Source organism: Drosophila rhopaloa, unplaced genomic scaffold (assembly GCF_018152115.1).
Source record: "Drosophila rhopaloa isolate 14029-0021.01 unplaced genomic scaffold, ASM1815211v1 contig_47, whole genome shotgun sequence".
NCBI classification, from domain to species: Eukaryota; Metazoa; Arthropoda; class Insecta; order Diptera; family Drosophilidae; genus Drosophila; species Drosophila rhopaloa.
Window position 1 is genome coordinate 1,140,901 of NW_025335142.1, and position 23,129 is coordinate 1,164,029.

A 23,129-nucleotide genomic window follows, 5' to 3' on the forward strand; every position below is an offset into this window, starting at 1 on the left:
CGAGTCGCGAATGGCGAAAACTTATGAATGGCCAGCAGAAATATTGCTGCGAAACTCGAAGACGGCTGTCATTTGCCAGTCACCATTAAAATCAGTTGAGTTATAATTTGACTAATTCCAATGGATTGCATGAATCAACTTTGGTCTGCTTATGCTAATTCGAATCGGTCTGTAGCCCAGCCCAGTCGGATCGAGTCAATTGTAGGCCCATTTGGATGGACTTAAGTAGTTTCTTTTTATTATTATTATGAACTGGGTTGGCCAAAGGCATGGCGAGTCTTTAAGGCTAGTTTGCATTCATACACCTTGAAAAATAGTTGATTGTTTTAGCTTAGAACCATAGAATATTTTTACGAATTGAAAAGTTTGGGGAATTACTTATTATTTTTGTAACGAAATGGAAATATTAATCTATTTACATACCATATTCAAAAGACTTTAGGTTATATAAAATTAGAAAATAATAATTAATAAAAAATATTTAAAATATTTATTTATTTTTAATGTTATTTATAAAATATATTTAAGCTTTATAAAACTGATTTTATTATTTATTTTACACAACAAGTTTACAAACCTTGAACTAACAAGAAAGGAAAGCTAACTTCGGGCGGAGCCGATGTTGATATACCCTTGCAGAATATTCTATAAATTATATTCTCCAAAATTATTCATATGATGCATTCTTAATACTCATAAAAAGTCCCAACTTCCTAACTTTAAAAACACCAAAGTTTTGTCATTTCCAATCGTTCAGTTATAAGGCAGCTATAAGATGTAGTCGGCCGATCCTTATGAAATTTGGTAGGTCGGATTGATTAGCCAAAAATAAAACCCATAGAAAATCCCAACTTCCTAACTTTAAAAACACCAAAGTTATGGCTTTTCCGATCGTTCAGTTATATGCCAGCTGTATGATATAGTCGGCCGATCCGGCTCGTTTCGACTTATATACTACCTGCAATAGAAAGACAACTTTTGGGAAAGTTTCAAGCAGATAGCTTTAAAACTGAGGGACTAGTTTACGTAGAAACGGACGGACGGACAGGCGGACGGACAGACGGACATGGCTAGATCGACTCTCCTGGTGATGCTGATCAATAATATATAAACTTTATAGAGTCGGAAATGTCTCCTTCACTGCGTTGCAAACTTTTGACTAAAATTATAATACCCTCTGCAAGGGTATAAAAATGAGTGTTTACTTTTTTATACCAATTCTATTCTAAAAGGAACAGATTTTTCCTAAACTTAAAACTCTTTTTCTCCTGAAAACAAAAGCGCGCCTTTTATGGTCACATTTTCCTAAATATGGGTCATGTTTGGGTCACCGTTTCTGGGTGTTATGCAATGGATATTTTTTCCGAGTGCATATATGTAGATGATTAGTTGGGGAGTTGAGTTCGGGGCATGTCTCGGTCCAAGGTTGTCTGCCTGTCCCTTGTTTGTTCATCAAATTATATAGAGCTCGTCTGGCCGACTACCGACTACCGACTGCCATCCTCTTTGCATTGCGTAGAAGTAGTTGCCATGGCATATCCTTTCAATTCGTCGGGCCCCGGGCACAATACAATTGGACCTCACTGTGGACGTGGATGTTGCGTGTGTGTTTGCTGCTGTTGTTGTTTGTCCATGTCCATGTCTTCTGACGTCGTCTATGGTCTTTTTGATGTGCGTCCACTCGGAACGCAAAAGTCGATCCCCATTCCCGTCCTCGTCCCCCTCCCCGTCCGGCGGAGCCTGTCGTGCTGCCAAGTTTTTGGAGAGCGTTGTAGGTAAACACTCGCGCCTAAAAATATCTATAAGCTCCTCGGCTCTCGATTCTCGATTCTCGAATGTTTACTTCATGTGTGTGTGCCGTGCAACAACTTGGGCAACCACTTTGACTGCGAAAACTCGAACGAGGCAGCTGCAACGCGTTTCGATTAGTTGCCACAACGCGGCGGCTGTCTGTCAGTCAGTTCGGCTCACTCAAGACCTAACCCCTCGGCCCGTCCGTCCGGCTGTCCATGGGTCCACGGCCTCAGTCGCAGCTTTGGTTCCAGACCCAGACCCAGGTTCAGTCGGCACAACAGTGGGCCAAGAGCGGACCAGTTTTCGACCAGAAGATACTTATTAAAAAGCTTTATTCTATTTTTTAAAGCGGTGAAAAGGAAGAAGCCTTTTGTTTTACCTTTGAGAGTCCTAGGAAATGAGGACAATGAATGCCTAATGAGAAATCAAACATGTGTGGTTTTTATAACTTTGATATAGTATTTTCAAAAGTGAGCCATATCATATATTATTCTTTTATTACTAAACCTTTTCTAAAATAGTTTTTAAAATCTTTGTTTTAAAAGGGTAAGTATTGATAAGAGGACTGTAAATATAAAAAATAGAAAAGAAGCAACGATATTATGGTTGTACAAATGGAAATGAGTTCTTGGATGAGTTCAAATGGTAGTTATAATCTAAGAAAGTAAGTCTTAAGTCTTAAGTTGAATGCTTATAATATTTTGTTCTTTTGGGAATGTATAGTTTTGGGAAAAATGTATTTTTCATAACTCCATTTAGTTGTTCTTTTTGTTCAGTAGTTCTTAACATCAATTAATTTTGGTTTCCATATTTGTATCCTTTACAGAAAATCATATTTGATAATAATCTTTTGGGTAAAATCACTGTAGAATGTGTATAAAGTACTCAGTCTAAAGTGTTTTTTATTGAAAACACTTCTAAGCCAGTTGATCTTGGTTACATAACACCCCTTTCCAACCCAAATAAAGGGGTATCAAAAACGAAACGCTGACGTCGCCGTCGCTGCTGACGCTGTCTTGTTAATTTTTTGAGCTATTTATTTTGATGTTTTCGCTTTTACGCTCTCGTTAAGTCGCCCAGACGCAATGCCAAAGTTCTTTGCTGGCTGCAAAAAGTGAGGAGAGCGCATGGAAAAAACTCTGCTGACCGTCGCGAATACTCCCGTGGACCAAAGGGGGTTTTTCGGGGACCCATTCGGTGGTCTTCAAGGGGTTAAGACGGGGGACTTCGTTTGTGTGTGCAGCGTTGCATCACGAGATAGTTGCCAGAGATATGCATACGAAATTGGAAATGCTAATTAATATGTTTTGCACAGCAGATACGAGGCGATATCCACACATCCTCGGTGGCTCTGTTTACATAAGCGTTAACTGCTCACCCGCACTATCTCGCTCTCTGTCGCTCCCTATAGCCCGTCCCGTTCCCACACAGTTGGAGATTATTAAATTAATTTTTATTAGGCGTCAAGCCGTAAAGAACAGCTGAGATGGATCGCTGGATGGCTGGATGGACGGTCGAGGAGTTGAGTGCGGGATTGAACGAATGAATGAATGGCAAGCTCACATGACAACGCGTTATAATTAAGAACAATGGCAACTTATTCAACTTATTTGAGGTTTTTACCCATCGCCAAGCGAGGGACCCAGCCACATCGGAGCTGATTTGTAAGCGGGAATCGCTCCTCGTCCGTCGTTTCTTATTTTTTACCGCCGCTGACACTTGACGGATTCCATCGCCGATTGCCGTGACATGTCATCGCCCGGGAATTTAATTGCAACGCCCTGCGAAGCGGTACGACATCTATAGAGAAGAGAGAACCATGACGAGTTCGGATTTCATTGGTGGAGTAATGGAAATATTTTAGATTGGTTTGATTAGGGATAGAATAAATAATGATTTTATTATTATTATTTTTATTATTTAGAGCTGAATCATTTTAAAGCCTGTGCTGATACTTTTTGCGGTTACATTTTTTTTCTTACAAAATAATATTTGTGACACATTGACTTTTGTTTTTCTAAACCTTGTGACTTAATAAACTGGTTTTCACATTGAGAAAAATAAATAATAAATAATTTTAAAATCTTATAACTTGTGCGGTATTGACATTTTTTTCTTTTTTCAAATAAAGGTTTTGCAAAGTTGTATTTACTGATGCCCTTAATTTGAATGAAGTAAATATTTCCGTTTTAGTTTTCGCGGCCTAATAACATTCACTAAGTGATAACCGATTAACTCATAAACGTTTTCCTATTTCGGATAGAAATGTTGGAAACCAATTTTCAGATGATGATTTTTTTGATGATTTAGTTTTGAGAGTCTGTTAATTAGGTTTAAATATTATTCTTACGTCGAAAAGTAAGATATACATTATATTTTAAAACTGTAATAATAATCACGCAATAAACATTCTGCAAACCGTAAGAAATATCATACAAATGTTGCACTTTTTTCGATTCTTTTACACGTAACCCGTATCTTCTTTTTTAACTGAGCTAAGCTTAACTAAATATTGGCAATGTTAAGCAAGGTCAGCCACCTGTTTCTCAAAACTGCCGATCCCTTCGCAAAGATTCGCAAACAACCCTGATAATGTAAGCAAAACAGGAAGTTCCTTCAGGCAGATCTTCTCAAGCGTTTTTAACTGATGAATTCAATATCCTAATCCTTAACTGTTCCACTGGGAAACCCACTCTCAAGGGTTTTCTTTCTCCATTCGCCGGGGCGTCCCTCAAAGCGGTCATTGTCTCCGGACGAATAAAAAAAGCAATTCCAATTACAAGCCAACAAAACACAACAAACGAAATTTTTCGCAACCGGCAGCTGGCGGAAAATAAAAAAAATAATGTACGGGTATCTACAAAAGAATCGCTGCCCATGACTCATGTGACTGTGACCCAATGAGCAATAAGCGCCCAGCACCCACAAGATACAGATACTCGGGCGTACACGTCTTTGGCAACCCAAGACAAGCGTCGCGATTACAAAGAAAAATAATTTGCGCAAATGGTAACGAAAGAGAATCGAGAACGATCAGTCATCGTAGGGAAATGTTGCCCCAACTCCGTCGCCGTTCACTCAACTAATCTAATCAAATCAAATCAATGCCGGCAGGACCGCCCCTCATATACGGTTACGGATCCCTAAAGTACACCAAACAGATCCCTACACTTGCAAAATAGTTCTACCAATATTCGGAATTTGGAAAATAAGACAGTAAAATAGAAACAAATAATTGATTTGAAATTGGCAAGGAAATAGTATAGTATAATATTTAAATATAAGTTGAAAAATCGTATGGCAGCCTGCAGTTTGAGCCCTATATTTTAGCTAACCATGAATATGATAATTTGGACCTTAATATATATTCAAACGCGTTAAATATGAATACAAATTCATAAATGTTGAAACTGTAAATATCTGGCATATTGTGACACTGGCTATTGGTAAGTTTCTTGATTTTCATATTCTGCGCTTCAATTTTTAGTTATTCTTAAAATATATATAAATATATTCATTAATGCTATAACAAACCTATAGGTTTAAGACATTTCTCAGCATTGCACACAATGTTGCCAGCCGATCCTGCAACATATTGTGCAATCCCTGGGTCTAAGCCAATTCTTTCTATACCCAGGCACTTCCTGGCTTACACCAACTGGCCTGATCGATTGATCAGGCGATAAAGAAAATCATAAAACGAGAGAAAGAAAGAAAGGTACAAGGCAGGAACAAACAATTGAGCGAGGATTGTAACAAAATCCTAGCCAAAGATATCGCGGCAGCAGCACCAACCAATCTGTTTACCTGGGGAATCAGGATGAGGACGATCTCGAGGAGAGGAGTGGAGAGGGGAGGTGAGGTGAGGACCGAAAGACGATGTTTGCACGGTCAACTTTCAACACAATTTGTAGGCTACCTGCAGTTTGCTCAGACGGAGGCTTGGGTGTGGGTTTTCCTGGGAACGGAGCACCGGGAAAGGGAGAGATCCATCTCAAGCCGAACCATCCCATGCCATCCCATCCAGGCCAAACAAGCTGCTTGGCTAACTGGCTGACTGATACGCATCGCCTGGGATGTGTTTGGTTAATCAGCACCTGTCGACTCAACGGGCGTCGACAGGTACAACTACAACTCGCACGGAGCGCCTTATATACAGTTGCGATCGAAATAATAGCACTGCAAATCAAGGGTTTAGTTACATCTGGAGGGGTTTTATTTGTCAGTTTGAGTGGTTATTTTTAAGATAATAACATAGTAAGGTTGCAGCTTGAGTGCCTCAAAATTAATTGCACATGAAATAAGCACAACGTTTGCCACAATTTGTTCAACTTTCATTTGAAGAAAATTTGGAACGAAATTGTCTTAAGTTAGGTTGGCTTGTATTTCTTATTGGTAGTAGGGAGTTTGCCCAGCAAAGTCTGGATAGGTTTCCGATATAGATTTTATTTAATACTTTCTAGTAAACACCATATATTGTAATTATTTTTTAGCAATACAATATATATGTAGAAATATATTAGTTGTAAAAAATTGAATTTTTTTATTTTATTTATTTGATTGCCATGTCAATTCATTTAGTAAAACTTGATATTAAAATGATATATATTTTATAAATTTTGCATTTTGTTAATTTAATTAGTTTATTTTGTCCAATTTGAAAAAAAATAAAATGTTTTAAATATGTATTGATATATACTGATTAAATGTTACAGTGTCACAATTCCTCAATACAAAGAATAAATAATTCAGCTTTGTAAGTTGAACAATGTTTTCTTTTATTAAAGAACATATGAAGTGTTTATTCTTCCGAACCCAGCTGTTTGTGTGTTCTATATAATCCAGTAGCGATCTGTTTTGTCCGTTTTAGTGTTTTTGGGAAAGTTTGAAAGTGCGGTTACAACATATGGGCAGCCAGATCATGCGAAAAAAATATCAGATTCGGACTCGGACTCGGACCCCGTCGAACTTTAAGTCGGCTCCATCTGCGGCTCAGCCACCTCATAATGAGTAAGCCCCGAGTTCGAGATCTCCCCGACAAATCTCGATTGCCAGCCGGTCCGGTCTGGTCCAAAAGAAATACCAACAGTCCAATCCCAATCCCAATCCCACCAACTGCTGCGGCCGCTCTCATAAATCAAGAAAAATCAGTCAATTTTTTGTGGGCTCGCGTGTGTGAGTGTGCGCCTATATCAAACTGACATTGGCTGAATTAACAATTGATTTCAATAATTTTTTATGATTATTCTCCGCTTTTTTTGTCTCGTTTTCGGTTTTTGTGGCTGTCTGCAAGAAAAAGCCGAAGATCAGCCACTTGCACTCGATTCCGTCGATTCAGCAGATCGCTTCGCTCTCATTCTCTCTTTCTCTGGATATGCAGTGGATATATCTCATCTGCTGAATACGGAAAACCACTCAATTTTCAGAGAGCACAGCTCTCGGCTGGGTTTCCGTGGAGTAAAACTCGTCTAACCGGTGTGACGAGTGTCAATGTCTCATTGGAATTGGAATTGTTTGCTCGGCTTTGACGCTCAGCTGAACCGACAGGCGGGAAACGAAACGGGGGGGAGGAGGCCCACGGTGCCGCACAGTGGGCCCAAACGGCAAGGTGCTAGCTGTGGGTGCGAGCCCACTGAGTTTTTGTTTAAAGATCAAGGTTGCTGGCGTGACAAATAATTGAGGTGTGGACTAATTTGAATTGTATTCAAAACTTTAGCACCGGAAGTCCTGCGTTGTTCGTCCTTGTTAAATTACCAATTTTATCTGTGTCTGAAAAGATTAAATCAATTTACATACCAGTTAAATCGATATCGCTTTAATAATAACGCAAATTTCGAATATTTGGAGACCTTTTTGTTAAGATAAGTCAATTTCTTTCTATTTAAATTAAACAACAGGAGCTTTGCCATTGTGAGTTGCCATACTTCTGTGGTTCTTGGAACATATAGAGTTCTGTCGCTTAAGCTTATTTAGTGTTTGAAAGTTAAGCTTATATTAAAATTGATTTACTTAATCCCTAAGTCTTAAATAACTTTAATATCAGTTTATCATATGCCCATCAGTGTAAACATAAGTTTTTAACGGAAGTTAAACATGCTTACAAATAAGAAAAAAAGATTTGTAAGGGGCCATAATAGAATTTTATTTCCAGTCCTATTTTCTTTGAGGATTATTGTGCCGCACTTGTAATATAGTTTCCTGTAATGTAATAGTTGTCGCAACTATTTACTTCCCTAGGGAACTCTTTTTATCAGAGACACTGATCTTTAAACTGATCTATGATATCGATTACTTATTTTTCCGCTCGTATCCTAGACCCTAAAATATTGCAGATTCGTAATGCCCTCCTGTTAAAGTTCCACATGTTTCACATGTTTGTAGGCCAATTTCACCTGCCCCTGACCTCCCGCTATCTCACTGCCCATCTGTCATTTGTTGCGAACCCAATGCAAATTCTACCTGTCCACCAAGTGCAATTTAATCCTATTCAGCCCACTGTGCACTGTGGGCCATTACGTGCGATGCGTTTGCGTTTGCATTGCATAGTTTTGTTTACTCTGCCCCTCTCGCGCATCGATCGCATCTCGCTCTAGTTCCTTGGTTCTGTGTGCGTGCTCATTGAGTGCTCACTTACTCATTTACTCAACTACTCAGGGGCACCTACTCAGCCAGGTACTCAGCTACTCTCACTCACTCTGTTGAGCGCTTTTCAGCGGCACTTGCTGCTGGCTGAAAGGCGAAGAGAGCGATCAGTTTTTGAGTTGACTTCGAGCCGAGCGGACGCGCGTTGTCGTTCAGCGGATGAATAAAAAAGAAGAAATATCGCCTCGAAATAATTTAGAACAAGCAGTGTGGCACAATTTATCAAACGCGCTATCGCACCCCCCACTTGGATTACGGTCAACGCGAAACTACAACGGAGAAACACAAAGATATAGAAAAATCGAAATCGAAAGCAACCAAATCAAAGTATAAAAGAAAATAATAGCCAGCGGGAAAGAAAAAACAAGAAAATCGTTTTAGATAAAGCATTAAATCGTTGATGTGGTGTTGTGAAAAGTGGCGATTGTGCAAAGCTGCGCTATAAAACCAAACAAAAAAATCCAAAATAAACACAAAACACACAAAATGGGCGAGAAATAGAACGAGCAGTGAAAGACCAAAAGAAGCCCCCCATTAGCCCCCGAAACCACAAAACCGAATTCCCATTCGCAGTTTAGGATCGATCCAAAATGCTGGCCACCACCCACATGCTGTACGTGCTGATCGCCACCTGGGTGATCCCCATTTTCGGGGCGGCCCTCAGCAAGACGGTGTTGTACCAGGCCCCCGACGAGTGCCGCTGGTCCGGCGGCGGGGAGCATGACATCACCTTGGTCTGCCACCTGAGGACCATCAACTCGGAGCTGGAGAACACCAACTTCAGCGTGATCCAGCCGCAGAACACGGTTCGCCTGCGGCTGGAGTGCAACGATGCCCTCTTCTTCCAGAGCAGCCTGAGTCCGGACAGCTTCCGGTCCTTGGTGGAGCTCAGAGACCTCACCATCGAGTACTGCAAGCTGGGCAACATCACGGACGGATCTTTCCGTGGCCTCCAGGAACTGCGGAACCTCACCATTCGCACGCACAACGGCGACTGGTCCACCATGTCGCTGGAGATGGCCTCCAACAGTTTCGTGGAGTTCCGCCAGTTGGAGCGGCTGGACCTCAGTCTAAACAACATCTGGCTTATCCCCGATGGGATGGTGTGCCCCCTGAAGTCGCTGCAGCACCTGAATGCCTCCTACAACAAGATCCAGGACATCAGCAACTTCTACTTCAGTTCCTCGCTCAGCTCGAGGAAGGCCCGAGTGTGCGGCTCCACGCTGCAGAGTCTGGACCTGAGTGCCAACAAGATGGTAAGCCTACCCACGGCCATGTTATCGGCTCTGGGCCGACTGACCCATCTGAACATGGCCAGGAACAGCATGAGTTTCCTGGCCGATCGCGCCTTCGAGGGCCTCCTCTCGCTGAGGGTTGTGGACCTCTCGGCCAATCGGTTGACCTCCCTGCCGCCAGAACTCTTCGCGGAGACCAAGCAACTGCAGGAGATCTACCTGAGGAACAACTCCATCAACGTCTTGGCCCCCGGAATCTTCGGGGAACTGGCTGAGCTCTTGGTCCTCGACTTGGCCAGCAACGAACTCAATTCCCAGTGGATCAATGCCGCCACTTTTGTGGGTCTCAAGCGCCTAATGATGCTTGATTTGTCGGCCAACAAGATCAGTCGCCTGGAGGCGCACATCTTCAGGCCTCTGGCCAGTTTGCAGATCTTGAAACTGGAGGAGAACTACATCGATCAGCTGCCAGGAGGTATCTTTTCGGATCTCACCAATCTGCACACCCTGATCCTCTCGCGCAATCGCATCTCAGTCATCGAACAGCGAACTCTGCAGGGCCTGAACAATCTACTGGTATTGTCGCTGGACTTCAACAGGATTTCCCGGCTGGATCAGAGATCCCTGATCAACTGCACCCAGCTGCAGGATCTGCACTTGAACGACAATAAGCTGCAGGCTGTGCCCGAAGCTCTGGCCCATGTTCCGCTGCTCAAGACCCTCGATGTGGGCGAGAATTTGATCAGTCAGATTGAGAACACTAGCATCACCCAGCTGGAGAATCTGTATGGCCTCCGGATGACGGAGAACTCCCTTACCCACATCCGCCGTGGGGTTTTCGACCGGATGAGCTCCCTGCAGATCCTCAACCTGTCCCAAAACAAACTCAAGTCCATCGAGGCGGGTTCCCTGCAGAGGAACAGCCAGCTGCAGGCCATCCGACTGGATGGAAATCAGCTCAAGTCCATTGCTGGCCTGTTCACCGAGCTGCCCAACTTGGTGTGGCTGAATATCTCGGGCAATCGTCTGGAGAAATTCGACTACTCCCACATTCCCATCGGTCTGCAGTGGCTGGATGTGCGTGCCAATAGAATCACCCAGCTGGGCAACTACTTCGAGATCGAAAGCGAACTCAGCCTGAGTACCTTCGATGCCAGCTACAACATGCTGACCGAGATAACGGCCAGTTCGATTCCCAATAGTGTGGAGGTGCTCTACCTGAACGACAACCAGATTTCCAAGATCCAGCCGTATACGTTCTTCAAGAAGCCCAACTTGACGAGGGTGGATTTGGTGAGGAATCGGCTGACCACCTTGGAACCCAATGCTCTGCGCTTGTCGCCCATTGCCGAGGATCGGGAGATCCCTGAGTTCTACATCGGCCACAATGCCTACGAATGCGACTGCAATTTGGACTGGCTGCAGAAGGTGAACCGCGAGTCGCGCACTCAGCCGCAGTTGATGGACTTGGACCAGATCCACTGCCGACTGGCCTACGCCCGCGGATCCTCTCATGTCTCCCTGATCGAGGCCAAGTCGGATGACTTCCTCTGCAAATACGCCTCGCACTGCTTCGCCCTGTGTCACTGCTGCGATTTCCAGGCCTGCGACTGCAAAATGGAGTGTCCGGATAGGTGCTCCTGCTACCACGATCAGTCCTGGACCTCGAACGTGGTTGATTGCAGCCGGGCCTCCTACGAGCAGGCCCTGCCATCCCACATTCCCATGGATGCCACACAGCTGTATCTGGATGGCAATAATTTCCGGGAGCTGCAGAGCCACGCCTTCATTGGTCGCAAGAGGCTAAAGGTTCTGCATTTGAACCACTCCAGGATCGAGGTGCTGCACAACCGCACTTTCTACGGACTTTTGGAACTGGAGGTTCTTCAATTGCAGAGTAATCAGCTGAAAGTGCTCAATGGTAATGAGTTCCAGGGCTTGGATAACCTTCAGGAGCTGTACCTCCAGCACAATGCGATAGCAACCATCGATACACTCACCTTCACACACCTGTATCACCTGAAAATCCTGCGATTGGATCACAATGTCATCACCTCGTTTCCCGTCTGGAACTTCCTGCCCAGCTACCTAAACGAACTTCGACTGGCGGGAAATCCGTGGAGCTGCAACTGCGAGTTCATCGACAAACTGCGGGACTACATGAACCGCCACGAGTATGTGGTCGATAAGCTGAAGATGAAGTGCGATATGATCAGTGGAAACAGCACCCAGCAGATGGTCATATACCCGGGATCCGGAGAGGCTAGTTCCCTGCCCGTGGTGCAGTGCAGCCAGACTCTGCCGCTGGGCCTGGACAACAGCTTCAATTATGCCGAGCAGGCGGGTGGCGAGAATGCCTCGAATGCCACGTCCACTAAAATGATCCTGAACCAGCCGCCGAAGCAGGACTACATACCCATCCTGGTGGCCATTCTCACGGCCTTCATTTTCGTGATGATCTGCACCCTGCTGGTCTTCATTTTTCGCCAGGAGATGCGTGTGTGGTGCCACTCGAGGTTCGGAGTGCGCCTCTTTTACAATGCCCAAAAAGATGTGGATAAGAACGAGCGGGAGAAGCTGTTCGACGCCTTTGTTTCGTACTCCTCCAAGGATGAGTTGTTCGTCAACGAGGAACTGGCTCCCATGCTGGAGCTGGGTGAACATCGCTACAAGCTGTGCCTGCATCAGAGGGACTTTCCCGTGGGCGGATATCTGCCGGAAACCATAGTCCAGGCCATCGACAGCAGCAGGCGAACCATAATGGTGGTCAGCGAGAACTTCATCAAGTCGGAGTGGTGCAGATTCGAGTTCAAGTCGGCCCATCAATCGGTGCTGCGAGATCGTCGCCGTCGGTTGATAGTGATTGTGCTGGGCGAGGTGCCCCAGAAGGAACTCGACCCCGATCTGCGCTTGTATCTGAAGACCAACACGTATCTCCAGTGGGGCGACAAGTTGTTCTGGCAGAAGCTGCGATTCGCCCTACCGGATGTGTCCTCCTCGCAGCGATCCAACGTTGCCGGCCAGGGTTGCCATGTGCCGATCAACCATGCCGCTTACCACCTCCACCACCACGTCCACCAGCAGGCGATGCCCTTGCCCCACCCGGTGCACCACCACCAGCAGCAGTTCATGTTGCCGCCGCCACCGCAGCAGCCGGGCAGCTTCCGTCGGCAACCATCGTTGCACCAACAGCAGCAGCAGCAGCAACTGCAACAGCAGCAACTTCGCGGCAGCAACAGCGCCACGCAGCAGCAGCAGCAACAGCAGGCGGCCTTGCTGATGGGCGGTGGGTCGGTGGGTGGGCCTGCTCCGCAGATGATTCCCCTGGCGGGTGGCATCCAGCAGCAGAGCCTCCCATTGCCGCCGACTCAACCGACGCCGGCGTCTAGAAATCTGCACATGTGAGTGGGGTCACCATTGAGTAGCGGGGTCAAGGCAAGGTCAGGGGAGATGGAGTGTGGAGATGGCTATGTTCTCTGAGATATACAGGTTTTCAATACTTATTTCCCATGCACTTTCCATCTTACACTATTTTAACATAAATTAAAAGATTTAATTCGATTTCAAATCATTCTAAGCAAAAAAGAAGCTTAAAGCATTAAAGTGGTATTATTTTTTTTTCACTTGTTTTCTTAAAGTAGTTATTCCAATTTTAATATTTGCCATATCTCTCAAAAATTGTAATGTCAGTTAAAAATATTAGTAATTTAACTTCAAAAATTTTTCAATTTTTCAATTTTTCGGCAAGAATATTTATTTTATGGTAACCTCAAAGTTTTCTGCCCATTATAAATACCTATAAAAAAGAAAATATCACTGTCCCGACATTTGTACGATCTTGTTCAGTTATGAAAGGTGATCTAGAATATTTGCAGTCCGAAAATACTTACCCTCGCTGAAAACAAGTTTAACTTCCTCGGTTTTCAAACAAAAAGGGGGAATTGCATTCAATATGCAAATGCAAGCGTTTAGCGATAAAAGCCTAGTTACATGTTAAAATAGCAAAAGTAAAAGAAAAATCGAGTGGGGAAAGAACAGGCAACACCAGGAACAATAACAACAAGAAAAGACAACAGTAAAATAGCTGGCGAGCCAGGCAATTGTTGTTTGTTGGCCCTGTTCTGTTTTCTTACGGCCAGCTATTTTCAGTTTCCTGGCTCGCAGCTAGATTCTGAAAATTGATGTTGCATGCAACACACCAACAGCAACTAGCAAGCAGCAACTACACAGGGAAAATTTATATAATTTCTTCGAGATCTATTTAATTGTTTTTTTAATTTAAAATTAACTTAATTAAAAGAAGGTTAAAGAAAAAAAATCAGATTTGCAGATGAGCAATTTAAAATTACCTATGAGCTATATGTCTTGATATGATTTTAACAGATTCCAATCAAAGTATATCTTTTTTATAGAAATCTTATATCAGTGCTTAAATTATCGTATTTATTTCCCGTGTAGATCCAACACCAACCACTCAGTCAGGCAACAAAAGGCAGCAGGCCCAAAAGTATTTCTCTTGGCTTTATTTTTTTCTCCTTCTTCTCCTTTATTTTGTCGTTTTTCCAGCATTTTTTTTGTTATTTTGTTTTTCTGTTTTCCTTCGTTTTCTCCGTTTGCAACGTTCAGTCGTTAGTTCATCTTAACTGCTGCATTTTGCTATAACAAGCTCGACGTGTGTAGAAGATACACCCGTGTATCTGTATCTGCAGCAGCTGTAGTTCCATTCGCATTCGTATCTGTATCTGTGACTGCTCGGGTTGGGAAAAATAGGCAACGCAAAACATCACAGAGCTCATGTCTGGCCAAAAGGAAAAAGGTAACAAAAAGCAGACCTTAGACGTTAGAAAACCAAAAACCCAGACCCAGACCGTCTGCAGACAGTTGTTGTACGGGTTAAAATTGGTTTTGCTTTTTGTTACTTCTCTCTCCTTTTGAGCCACAATTACATGTGCTAATCAATGGCAGCAAAACAGATAGCTGGAGCAAGATGTTGTTGCCGAGCAACAATCGTGTGAGAAGGGAAACAATTGTAGGGGACTTAGCTCTGATAAATCGGACTTACATCCAACAATTAATGCCAGTTAATTGTATCCCGGCATAAGCAGATAGAGTGGTGGCCACAGAATTCCCCTATAATAGAGTCACTTCGGCAGATCACGCTATGCCTAGATTTGATTAGAAAACAAAGCTTTCTTTTTCCCTAGCTAGTCAGAGATTATGAAGAAGTAGTCAGAATTTCCCAGAGTGAAACTTCCCACTGTGACCTTGCTGCAGAAGAAAAGATACAAGTTTCCCCGGCAGCCATTGAAAAACCAAGGAAAAATAGTAGGAGAGAGATCAGCACGTGTGTGCCGAGTTTTTGGCCCCAAAGTTGTGTTTTAGCCGAAAATCGACAAGGCCAGAAAAGGAGGAACATGAGAACAGAGCCGTACAGATTAGTTTGGTCTTGGCGATTAAAATCTACCTGGTTGTGTGCAACGCCCTCTCCCTCTGTCCACCTATTTCTATTTCCGACTCTATCGCAGACAATCTCCAGCTCCACTGCCTTGTCAATTTAAAAATGCATTCCAAAAGCAAGAAACCAGAAAACTAGTTAACAAAGCAAACACACACTCTAGAAGGATTCGCATGGCTTAGACTGTAAAGCGTTAAATGTAAATAAGTTAAATGTTAATCGTACGTTTATTTGTTTAATCATTGTGATATTTTGTTTTAGCACTAAGCCCTAATTTATTAAGATGCGTACCATTTTCCTACCAACCTATGTTTAGACGTAAACTTATCCTCATTAGTTAGGCTAGTTTGTAAGCTAAAAAATCGAATCCGAATCCACAACCCCGCCTACGAGATACAGCCATATTAATTCTATGAAAATGATAAAATTATTGTACATAAAACAATTGAAAAAGGACTGTATGCACTAAAATGAAAAGAAAAACGAATTATGCAACACGAATCAAACAAATTGAAAACATAAATCGACTGATTACATGTGTACTATATATAAATATGCATAACATTTAATTATGATTTACTCGCCGCTTGTTGTAAATATTGTAACTACCCGCACACCTATGGATATGTATTTTATTTTGTAATTTTATGTTTTCTAGTTTATAGCGAAAAAAACGAAAAGAAAAAGCGAAACACAAAAATATATAAATGACAAAAAATTGATAATCCAAATACTGTCTCGATTTTTTATTCACTCCTCCCAAATTTTAGCTGGGCTGCAATTGTAATATTATTTTTTCGTCTGCCGCTGATAAGCCATAATCTATCTCGCCTTGACATTTGATATGGATTCTTGATGCGGATTCCAATGCCAGCAGTCGCTTTGCCCCCAGTGCGATTCAGTTTTGCTTTGGCTCTGGTTTTGTTTATGTCAGAGCGGTGTTCTATTACAATCGAAAAAAATTTGCAAGGTAAACACTAAAAGAGCTTGACCATTCCATGACAGATGGGGGAAAGGCGACGGAGAAAAGCGGGGAGATTTATGGCTAGAGGTTGGCTAAAAAATTCTCTTCGTCGTATAATAAAGTTGCTGAAATAACGGATAAATTAATTTTAGCTCCGCTTTTCAAAAGCGTGTACATTTATTTAGTGACCAGAATTTTTTACACTTATTGCTGAAGATGGATAACCTCAAAACATAAATGTTCATAGATCAAAAAAGAGAAAACTTGGGTTAAGTTGTAGGTAAGTTATATAGGTTTGTGGGACATTTTTGTAAAAATTAGTTTTACATCTATATTATAAGAAAATATCACGTTTATTCAGCCATTTCAATACAACTTAGTATTGAACAATTATTTGTTTGTTCCATTTAATTGATTTACATAAAACTAAAAAAGGAAGTATGTAACTGGTTATTAAAAAGATCATATTTCTGATTAAAATTTTTCATTGTGACCATATTATGGTATTTTACATTTATATTTCTCAAACCCCTTTAAGTTTATGCAAGTGCCTAGATTTTAGATTATGAATAGTCAACACTTTCTGGTATTCTCGAAAACTTTTCACATCAACCTCGCCACACGCATCCATCCGCACACTCATCGAACAACATCCCACGATTGCTCCATTTGAATTAATTTTAAACAAAAATGCCTTCGTATTTATGCTTGCCAAAGATGCGACGATATCTTCCCATGCATATTTTAAAGATATCTATATGGCGGTCGTATCTCATCTACGGAATTATTGGCTATCGTGTGTTTATACTCGCTGCTCACTGCCTTTATTTGAGTCAATGAGCCCACAGCGAAATATTTTGCCGATTCCGCTGGCTGCCTGGAAACAAGTTCTCCCAGCTCCCGATGAATGAATAATTTTTATGATCAATTAAATGCGCAATAAAATTGATGGGGCCCCCACCGCCGAAACATAAATTCACATTGCTTAAATTAGCGAATTTTACAATCAATCATTAGCGGGCCAGTGGATCGACAAACGGCCTTTGATGTGCAACTTTAGAACGGGGATAGGGATGCGGATGTGGATGCGGGGGAAATGGTATCTGGTGGATACACATATGTCTGTGGCCTAACCAGCGGAGAAGTTCAAGACCGGGCTAAACCCTTTTCAATATTTTCCCTTCCCCCTCCGCTCGATTCAGTGCGGTTCGGGGCGAAACAGAAAACGAAAACCTAGAAAACTTTGCAAAAAAACACGTCAAATATTAAAAACTTTTCTTTGCTTTTACTTTCTCCGAACCCGCTGGCATACATATGTACATATATACGGCCACATTCTCATCCACATCCCCACATATATCTCCCCTTTTTCCTTTATTTTATCAATTTTGCCTGTGGGATTTGTTACAAAGTAACGGATGAGTTGAAGTGGGAAAAGGGAAAGAGTGCAGACACCGCCAATCCAAGGGGCAAACTTTCAATTGAATTTTTTTGTTCACGTTGTTTCCTTTCGGTTAAGGAAAGTTTAGAGGCCCGTTTGGGGTCGGGGCTTCCTTTTTTCGGGGCTTGGGAAGCGGGGTCTTTGGGGGTTCCGTCTGTCATTTGGCATACGCAGCGAAAAGAAGTCGACGTAAATATTTCGGTTTACAAGTCAGTTTAGTGTCAAAAGAGATGCCTTTTATTTATAGATTGCCCTCGCAGAGCTTGGGTTTAACTTGGCTAAAACAGGGGTGCTATCCTAATTTAGGGAGGGTAAAAATGGCTTAAATCAATATGCCAGGTTGCTGTGAAATATTCATATTTTCACAGTGTAATAAATTAATACAATAGGTAATTAATGATGAATAGTTTTTTTCTGTATAAAAAGGTAATATCTTTTTTCTTTTTACAAAATGATTGAATTTGGTTTAGAATCTATTAGCAAAAAAATTTTAAAACTGGTTTAACTTATTGCAATTCTTAAATTTACTAAAGGCAGAACTAGCCGTTTTAAGAAAGTTCATCTCCTTTCAACATTTAAATCCATACAATTTTTTCACACATCTCTGGCAAAACCCTTTGATCCACCGAACCGCTCCTGTGACCCATTTTCGACACAGGTTTGCTTCTTGGCCGAAAACCTCCATCAAAAATTTCCCTGACTGCAGTTTAGAAGTTTTTATTCGCTCTCGCATTTTCCGACTTGTTTTTTCTTGCCTTTTTCGGGCCCAAAGTCAAATCAAAGTGCTTGGCCCCCGCTAAAGCTTAGTGCTAATGCCGGAGCCATCAGTCTGAACTTTTGGGCCATCTATCAAAGGTTGAAAGGGAAAGGAAAAAGGAAAATCGAAGCGGCAAACTCATTAGAAGGCCGCCGCATCGGCACATTCCGAATATGCGAAGCCAGAAATATTTTCCCATGTGCAGCCGCCGAGGAGCCGTCAATTAGGTAGCCACCCAATCATTGCACCCACCACTTGGCTCATTAGACTCCAAACGAATCGGGAGCCATAAAAGTCGGGTCGCCGGTCTTTTCCTCGGTTTCTGGTCCCCGATCTCTGCGCTCTGCGCTCCGCGGCGGAGCTATGTATAAATAAATATGCTTTTATTGGAAGACGACTACAACTGTTTGCAATAAAAGCAACATTTTTCTTAATTTCCATTTCTTGCTAATTTACCAGCCATAAATTGCCCGCCCGTCTACCCTGTGGGCAGTGAAGTAACCAGTGGCGGGGTAGGGGATTGCAGGGATGTGCAGGGGTTACCGAAACAAGCGGAGCTGAACCAACCGATTCGACGGTAGACACATAAAATTGACTACAAATTATTGCACATTGTCAAAACAACATTGGTTTGCAATTTTCGCGCTTCAACGCAGATGCAAAGAGATAGTCGCAGGCGATTTTAAGAGGGGGAGAGTGAGGGGCATGGCAGAAGTAATGCCTACGAGTCGGAGGGATAGAGAGAGACGGAGTGAGAGGTATAAAACAATCATCTGGGGGAGTTCGTTATGTGGCAATACTCTTTGAACTAGGGGTATATATTTAACTTGGTGCAGATTTGTTCATTTTCTGAAAAAATTGTGTTTATTCTGCGAAGTTAGAAACTAAAAAGCCATAAAAACGTTTAATAGAATTTTACTTTATATGTCTTTAACAATAGATGTACTAATTATGGTTTATTATCTAGCATTTATATAATATCAACTATAGTTTTCATCTCATAGTAGCATTGGAAATTATAAAATTTTAAATTAGCCTTTAAATATTTTTAGAGCTTTAAAATGTTAAAAATCTAATAACTGTTTTAATATAGGTGTTTTACATTTAATTTAACAACATTTTTGAAGTTTTCAACGTTTTCATGATTGAATAACAATTGATTATTTCCTTATAAACAGCATTCTAGTGTTAAAGATTTTGTGCCATAGAGCATTCACCGATCGGTTCAATCCTTTCGGGCACACCAATTTTTTACAGTTACCTACGATAATTTGCGCTGCAAACGGTCATATGCAACTGTGAAATGGCAAATGGAAAATGGGTTTAGGATTATTGCCGACGACCAACCCCCTCATTATCGTCATCAACCACGTCGAAATCCGAAAGAGAATCGAGTGGGGCAAATCGGGCGGAATGGAGGTGCGGAGAGTTCGGATACATACGGATACAGACGGAGTGGAGACATTGACATATTGCCAGCCGATTAATGAGCCCACAAGAGCGGCCCTGGACCTGGGCAGTGCTGATTGTTTTCATTGAAATAAATGACAGACACCGGACTGTTGACACACGCGTTGAGGGAATATTTGATACCCTGCATAAATAATAATCATTTTCACTCCGCCCCAGAGTGCCATGCCCTCGGCCGCTGACTCCGCATAAAAGCAAATTTGTATGCAGTTTATCTTATCGCGATCACGTTGCATCTGAAGACGCTGCTGCGAAGAAGTGAGGGGAAAAGTCGTCGAAGACGCGTAAGTTTCACGTATTTTCATGCACGATTAAAGCCTTAATTTCGAGAGAATATATATGTGCACATATACATATATACGGTGAGCGAGAGGGACGACTTCCACAGGTACCAGGTATCTGCAGCTCCTAATTAATGGTTTTGCATCGGCTGCTTATCGCACCGCACGCATCGGGATCCTCTTCGTCCTGGTCATCGGAGGGGGGGCATCATCAGTGCACTTGGAAAAAATATTTAGTAAATTTTAAAATAATATATACTAGCAGTATAACTAATTTAATATGTGATTAATAAGCCAGAATTGAATTAAAGGTCTTAAAAGTACTGATATAACTCAATCTATTCCGTTAAAGCTGTATATATTTATGGAATTATTTTAATATATTATTTATTAGACCATTTCTATATTATGTTTGTATTTTTAAATATTATTTGACATGGTCTGAGATTAATTTACTCGTGTTCATTAATTCATCTCATCTCATTTCTTAATTAACTATTTGTATTGAAATATTCATATTTTCATTGACGTATTGATTGATATACTCTTAATTTAAGATCGTGTTTTCTTTTCATCGCCATTTCTTTATGCAAATATATACAAGATAAAATGTATTTAATCTGATTTTCAAACAACCCGAAGTGGTTTCTTTATTTATGTTAAACAGCATCAATCTTTAACAAGCGTGAAAGCTGTGTTGACAAAGCTCATACATTTTTAATTTTTGCAAAATTTATTTGACAGGTTGATTAAATTAAAAAAAAATTGGTTGGACTAGTTTAAGAGCTTAATTTTTTTTCTCAGTGTAACAGCAGGAGCCTCATCTCTTGTCTGAGCTTTGCTTTGCTAAGTGTTCGCTGGGGATCTACCTTGGCGGCACCTGATCAAGGCAAAGAGATCCGATCCGATCCAATCGATCCAAGCCGATCCGAACCCATTCGACTTTGACTTCGGTCTTCAGTCAGCGTAAAATATTTCATATTTTTGCTGGCTGCATTTTATGAGCTGTAGCATTGCACATTATTGATAATGCGCGATACGAGTGCTGGCTGGCTGATATTTGCGCGGCCTTTGCAGGGGTGTTGTCAAGGCAAGGCCCCTCCAGAACCAACCCCCCCACTCGGTGATAAGGCAACATTGTTTTTGGGGTGTTGCAAGTTTGGAGCGATAAGCATCGAATGGTGGTAAATGGCAAAGAGAAAGCTGCGACAGGAGGCGCTTTTGTGTCCCGACGTTTTAGCGCTCGATTGGGCAACTGGAATTTGTGATCGTGCGCAGAGATCTTCCTTCAAGGTTCTCGGCCTCTTCTTGTTAGCCCCATCTTCAGATGGTCAAGACTGGCCTGACCGATAAGGAGTGATTTTGTTCTGGGTGAAGCCCATTTTAAATGTTTTCCACATTTTATTCCGTTAGATTGCCGCGATAATAATGGATCATTTTTGAGCCCCCTTATCACAGATGTAAGGAAATATTTGTAAACACACATGGAATTAATATTGACGGCTGGTAAGAGTAGGTTTTTGATTAATTACTTTGGAAATAGTTCTTTAGATTTAACTCCGATTGTTTTCTGTTGTGAGTATGGGTTGTTGAAATGTGCCTATTAAAGCTACCAGCAAATGACTCATCTGAAAATGAATACATATGGGTAAATCATATATTAAAATTTGACATTGTGCTCCATTTTATTTAAGTCCGACATTTTAAAAATCCTATTAAATACCATTTTAAGCCCTTTGCTTTCTTTAAATATATTTAGTTATTGTAAATAACAATTTGTAGTCTTAAATTCAAAAATAATTAAGCTTTTTTAATTTTCTTTGATTAATAACTATTTAAAAGAGTGAAATTTTAATTTCCTTGTGATAGAGGGCAAGAATTAGAATTTGTTAACTTAGAATTTCACTGCAGATATCTTCTTTGAATCACACTTTCAGCTCATCCACTTATTTAAGCATCTTAATCATCATTCCATTGAATTATCATAAAATCAAAATGTCAAACTTTTCCCCAATTTAATTGTCCGTTTCCATCACCTTTTCGCCGGCAGTGTTGACTCATTCGGGCCGAACAATTGATTAGCTTTCGATGCTGTTGACCATAAAACCCAATTCATTTAGCCATAATGTTGACACCGAAATGCAGTTAACAGCTTTAACTTTTAACTGGAATTTACTTAAATGTGTCCCCGTCCCATTTGGCTGCGAGTTTGTTTTGCTTCGTTTCGATTCGATTCGAGTCGAGTCGCCTGTGCGTTTTTGTTGGCTTTTACAGAGAATTGGGCCGGCGGAATGCACAGAAACCTGGCTCAGAGATCCGTTGGCCAGTTTTCAAATTCGGCACGATCAAGCATCGCGATCGGCGATCAACGCTCTCATCTTCAGCTTCCCAGCTGAATTTTTATTTTTCTGTGTGTTTTTTCTCCACCGATTCTCTTCTGTGGCTTTTTTGCGTTAACGTTTTAATTGATCGCTTTCAGTTATAAACAAGTTGGCTTTTGATTTATGAGCGCGTGCGTGCAGCAGCGACAGAGAAAAAATGCGTTTTAGGAACCGACTCTTCCCAGTCTTCGCTGATGGGTTTCTTTTTGGCCATCATCGTCGTCATCGGCCACTTGGGGCTGGATCGGCTGGGTTTATGTAAATGAACTCGCTTTCGGGGTCTTTCAATAGCTGTTGATGATGTTGTGCCGCGGCGACAATGTCTCTATTTCTCTAATTTTTGGCCCCGCCATCGTGGCTGATTTTTAATATTATTTGTCTAACGGTCACGAGCATTTGGCTTTGGCTTTGGCTCTGGCTTTGGCTTTAACTTGGGATTCAGCCCTGGCTTTGTCTGTGGTTAAACGTCAAATTGCTGTGCTTTGTTGCTAGAATTTCCCGCATCGTTTAAACCCAGCCAATGTTTTCTGGGGACAAGCAAATAAATCACAGACTGGGGCTTTCGGTTTTGAATAACCATCTTTACATTTCTCCGCGAAGACGAGGCGACAAATGTATTTGTTTTATCAGCTATTGTTGTTACCAAAAGGTTTATTTCGGCTTTGGTTTTGGTTTGGGTCTTGTGTCGATGCTTGTGAACTTCACTTTC

At 41.8% G+C, this 23,129-nt stretch overlaps 1 protein-coding gene across 1 annotated transcript; it reads left to right on the forward strand.

Annotated features, from left to right (window-relative positions):
* The first annotated feature begins 8,553 nt into the window (after positions 1-8,553).
* On the forward strand, positions 8,554-15,830 carry LOC108044664 (toll-like receptor Tollo). Its single transcript, XM_017123740.2, has one exon. It carries the CDS (start codon positions 9,027-9,029, stop codon positions 13,074-13,076), a length of 4,050 nt encoding a protein of 1,349 aa, XP_016979229.1. The 5' UTR covers positions 8,554-9,026; the 3' UTR covers positions 13,077-15,830.
* Positions 15,831-23,129: the final 7,299 nt, after the last annotated feature.

What these genes read in the sequence shown, in the direction of transcription:
- LOC108044664 (XM_017123740.2), top strand. Translation starts at nt 9,027, where the DNA reads ATGCTGGCCACCACCCACATGCTGTACGTGCTGATCGCCACCTGGGTG.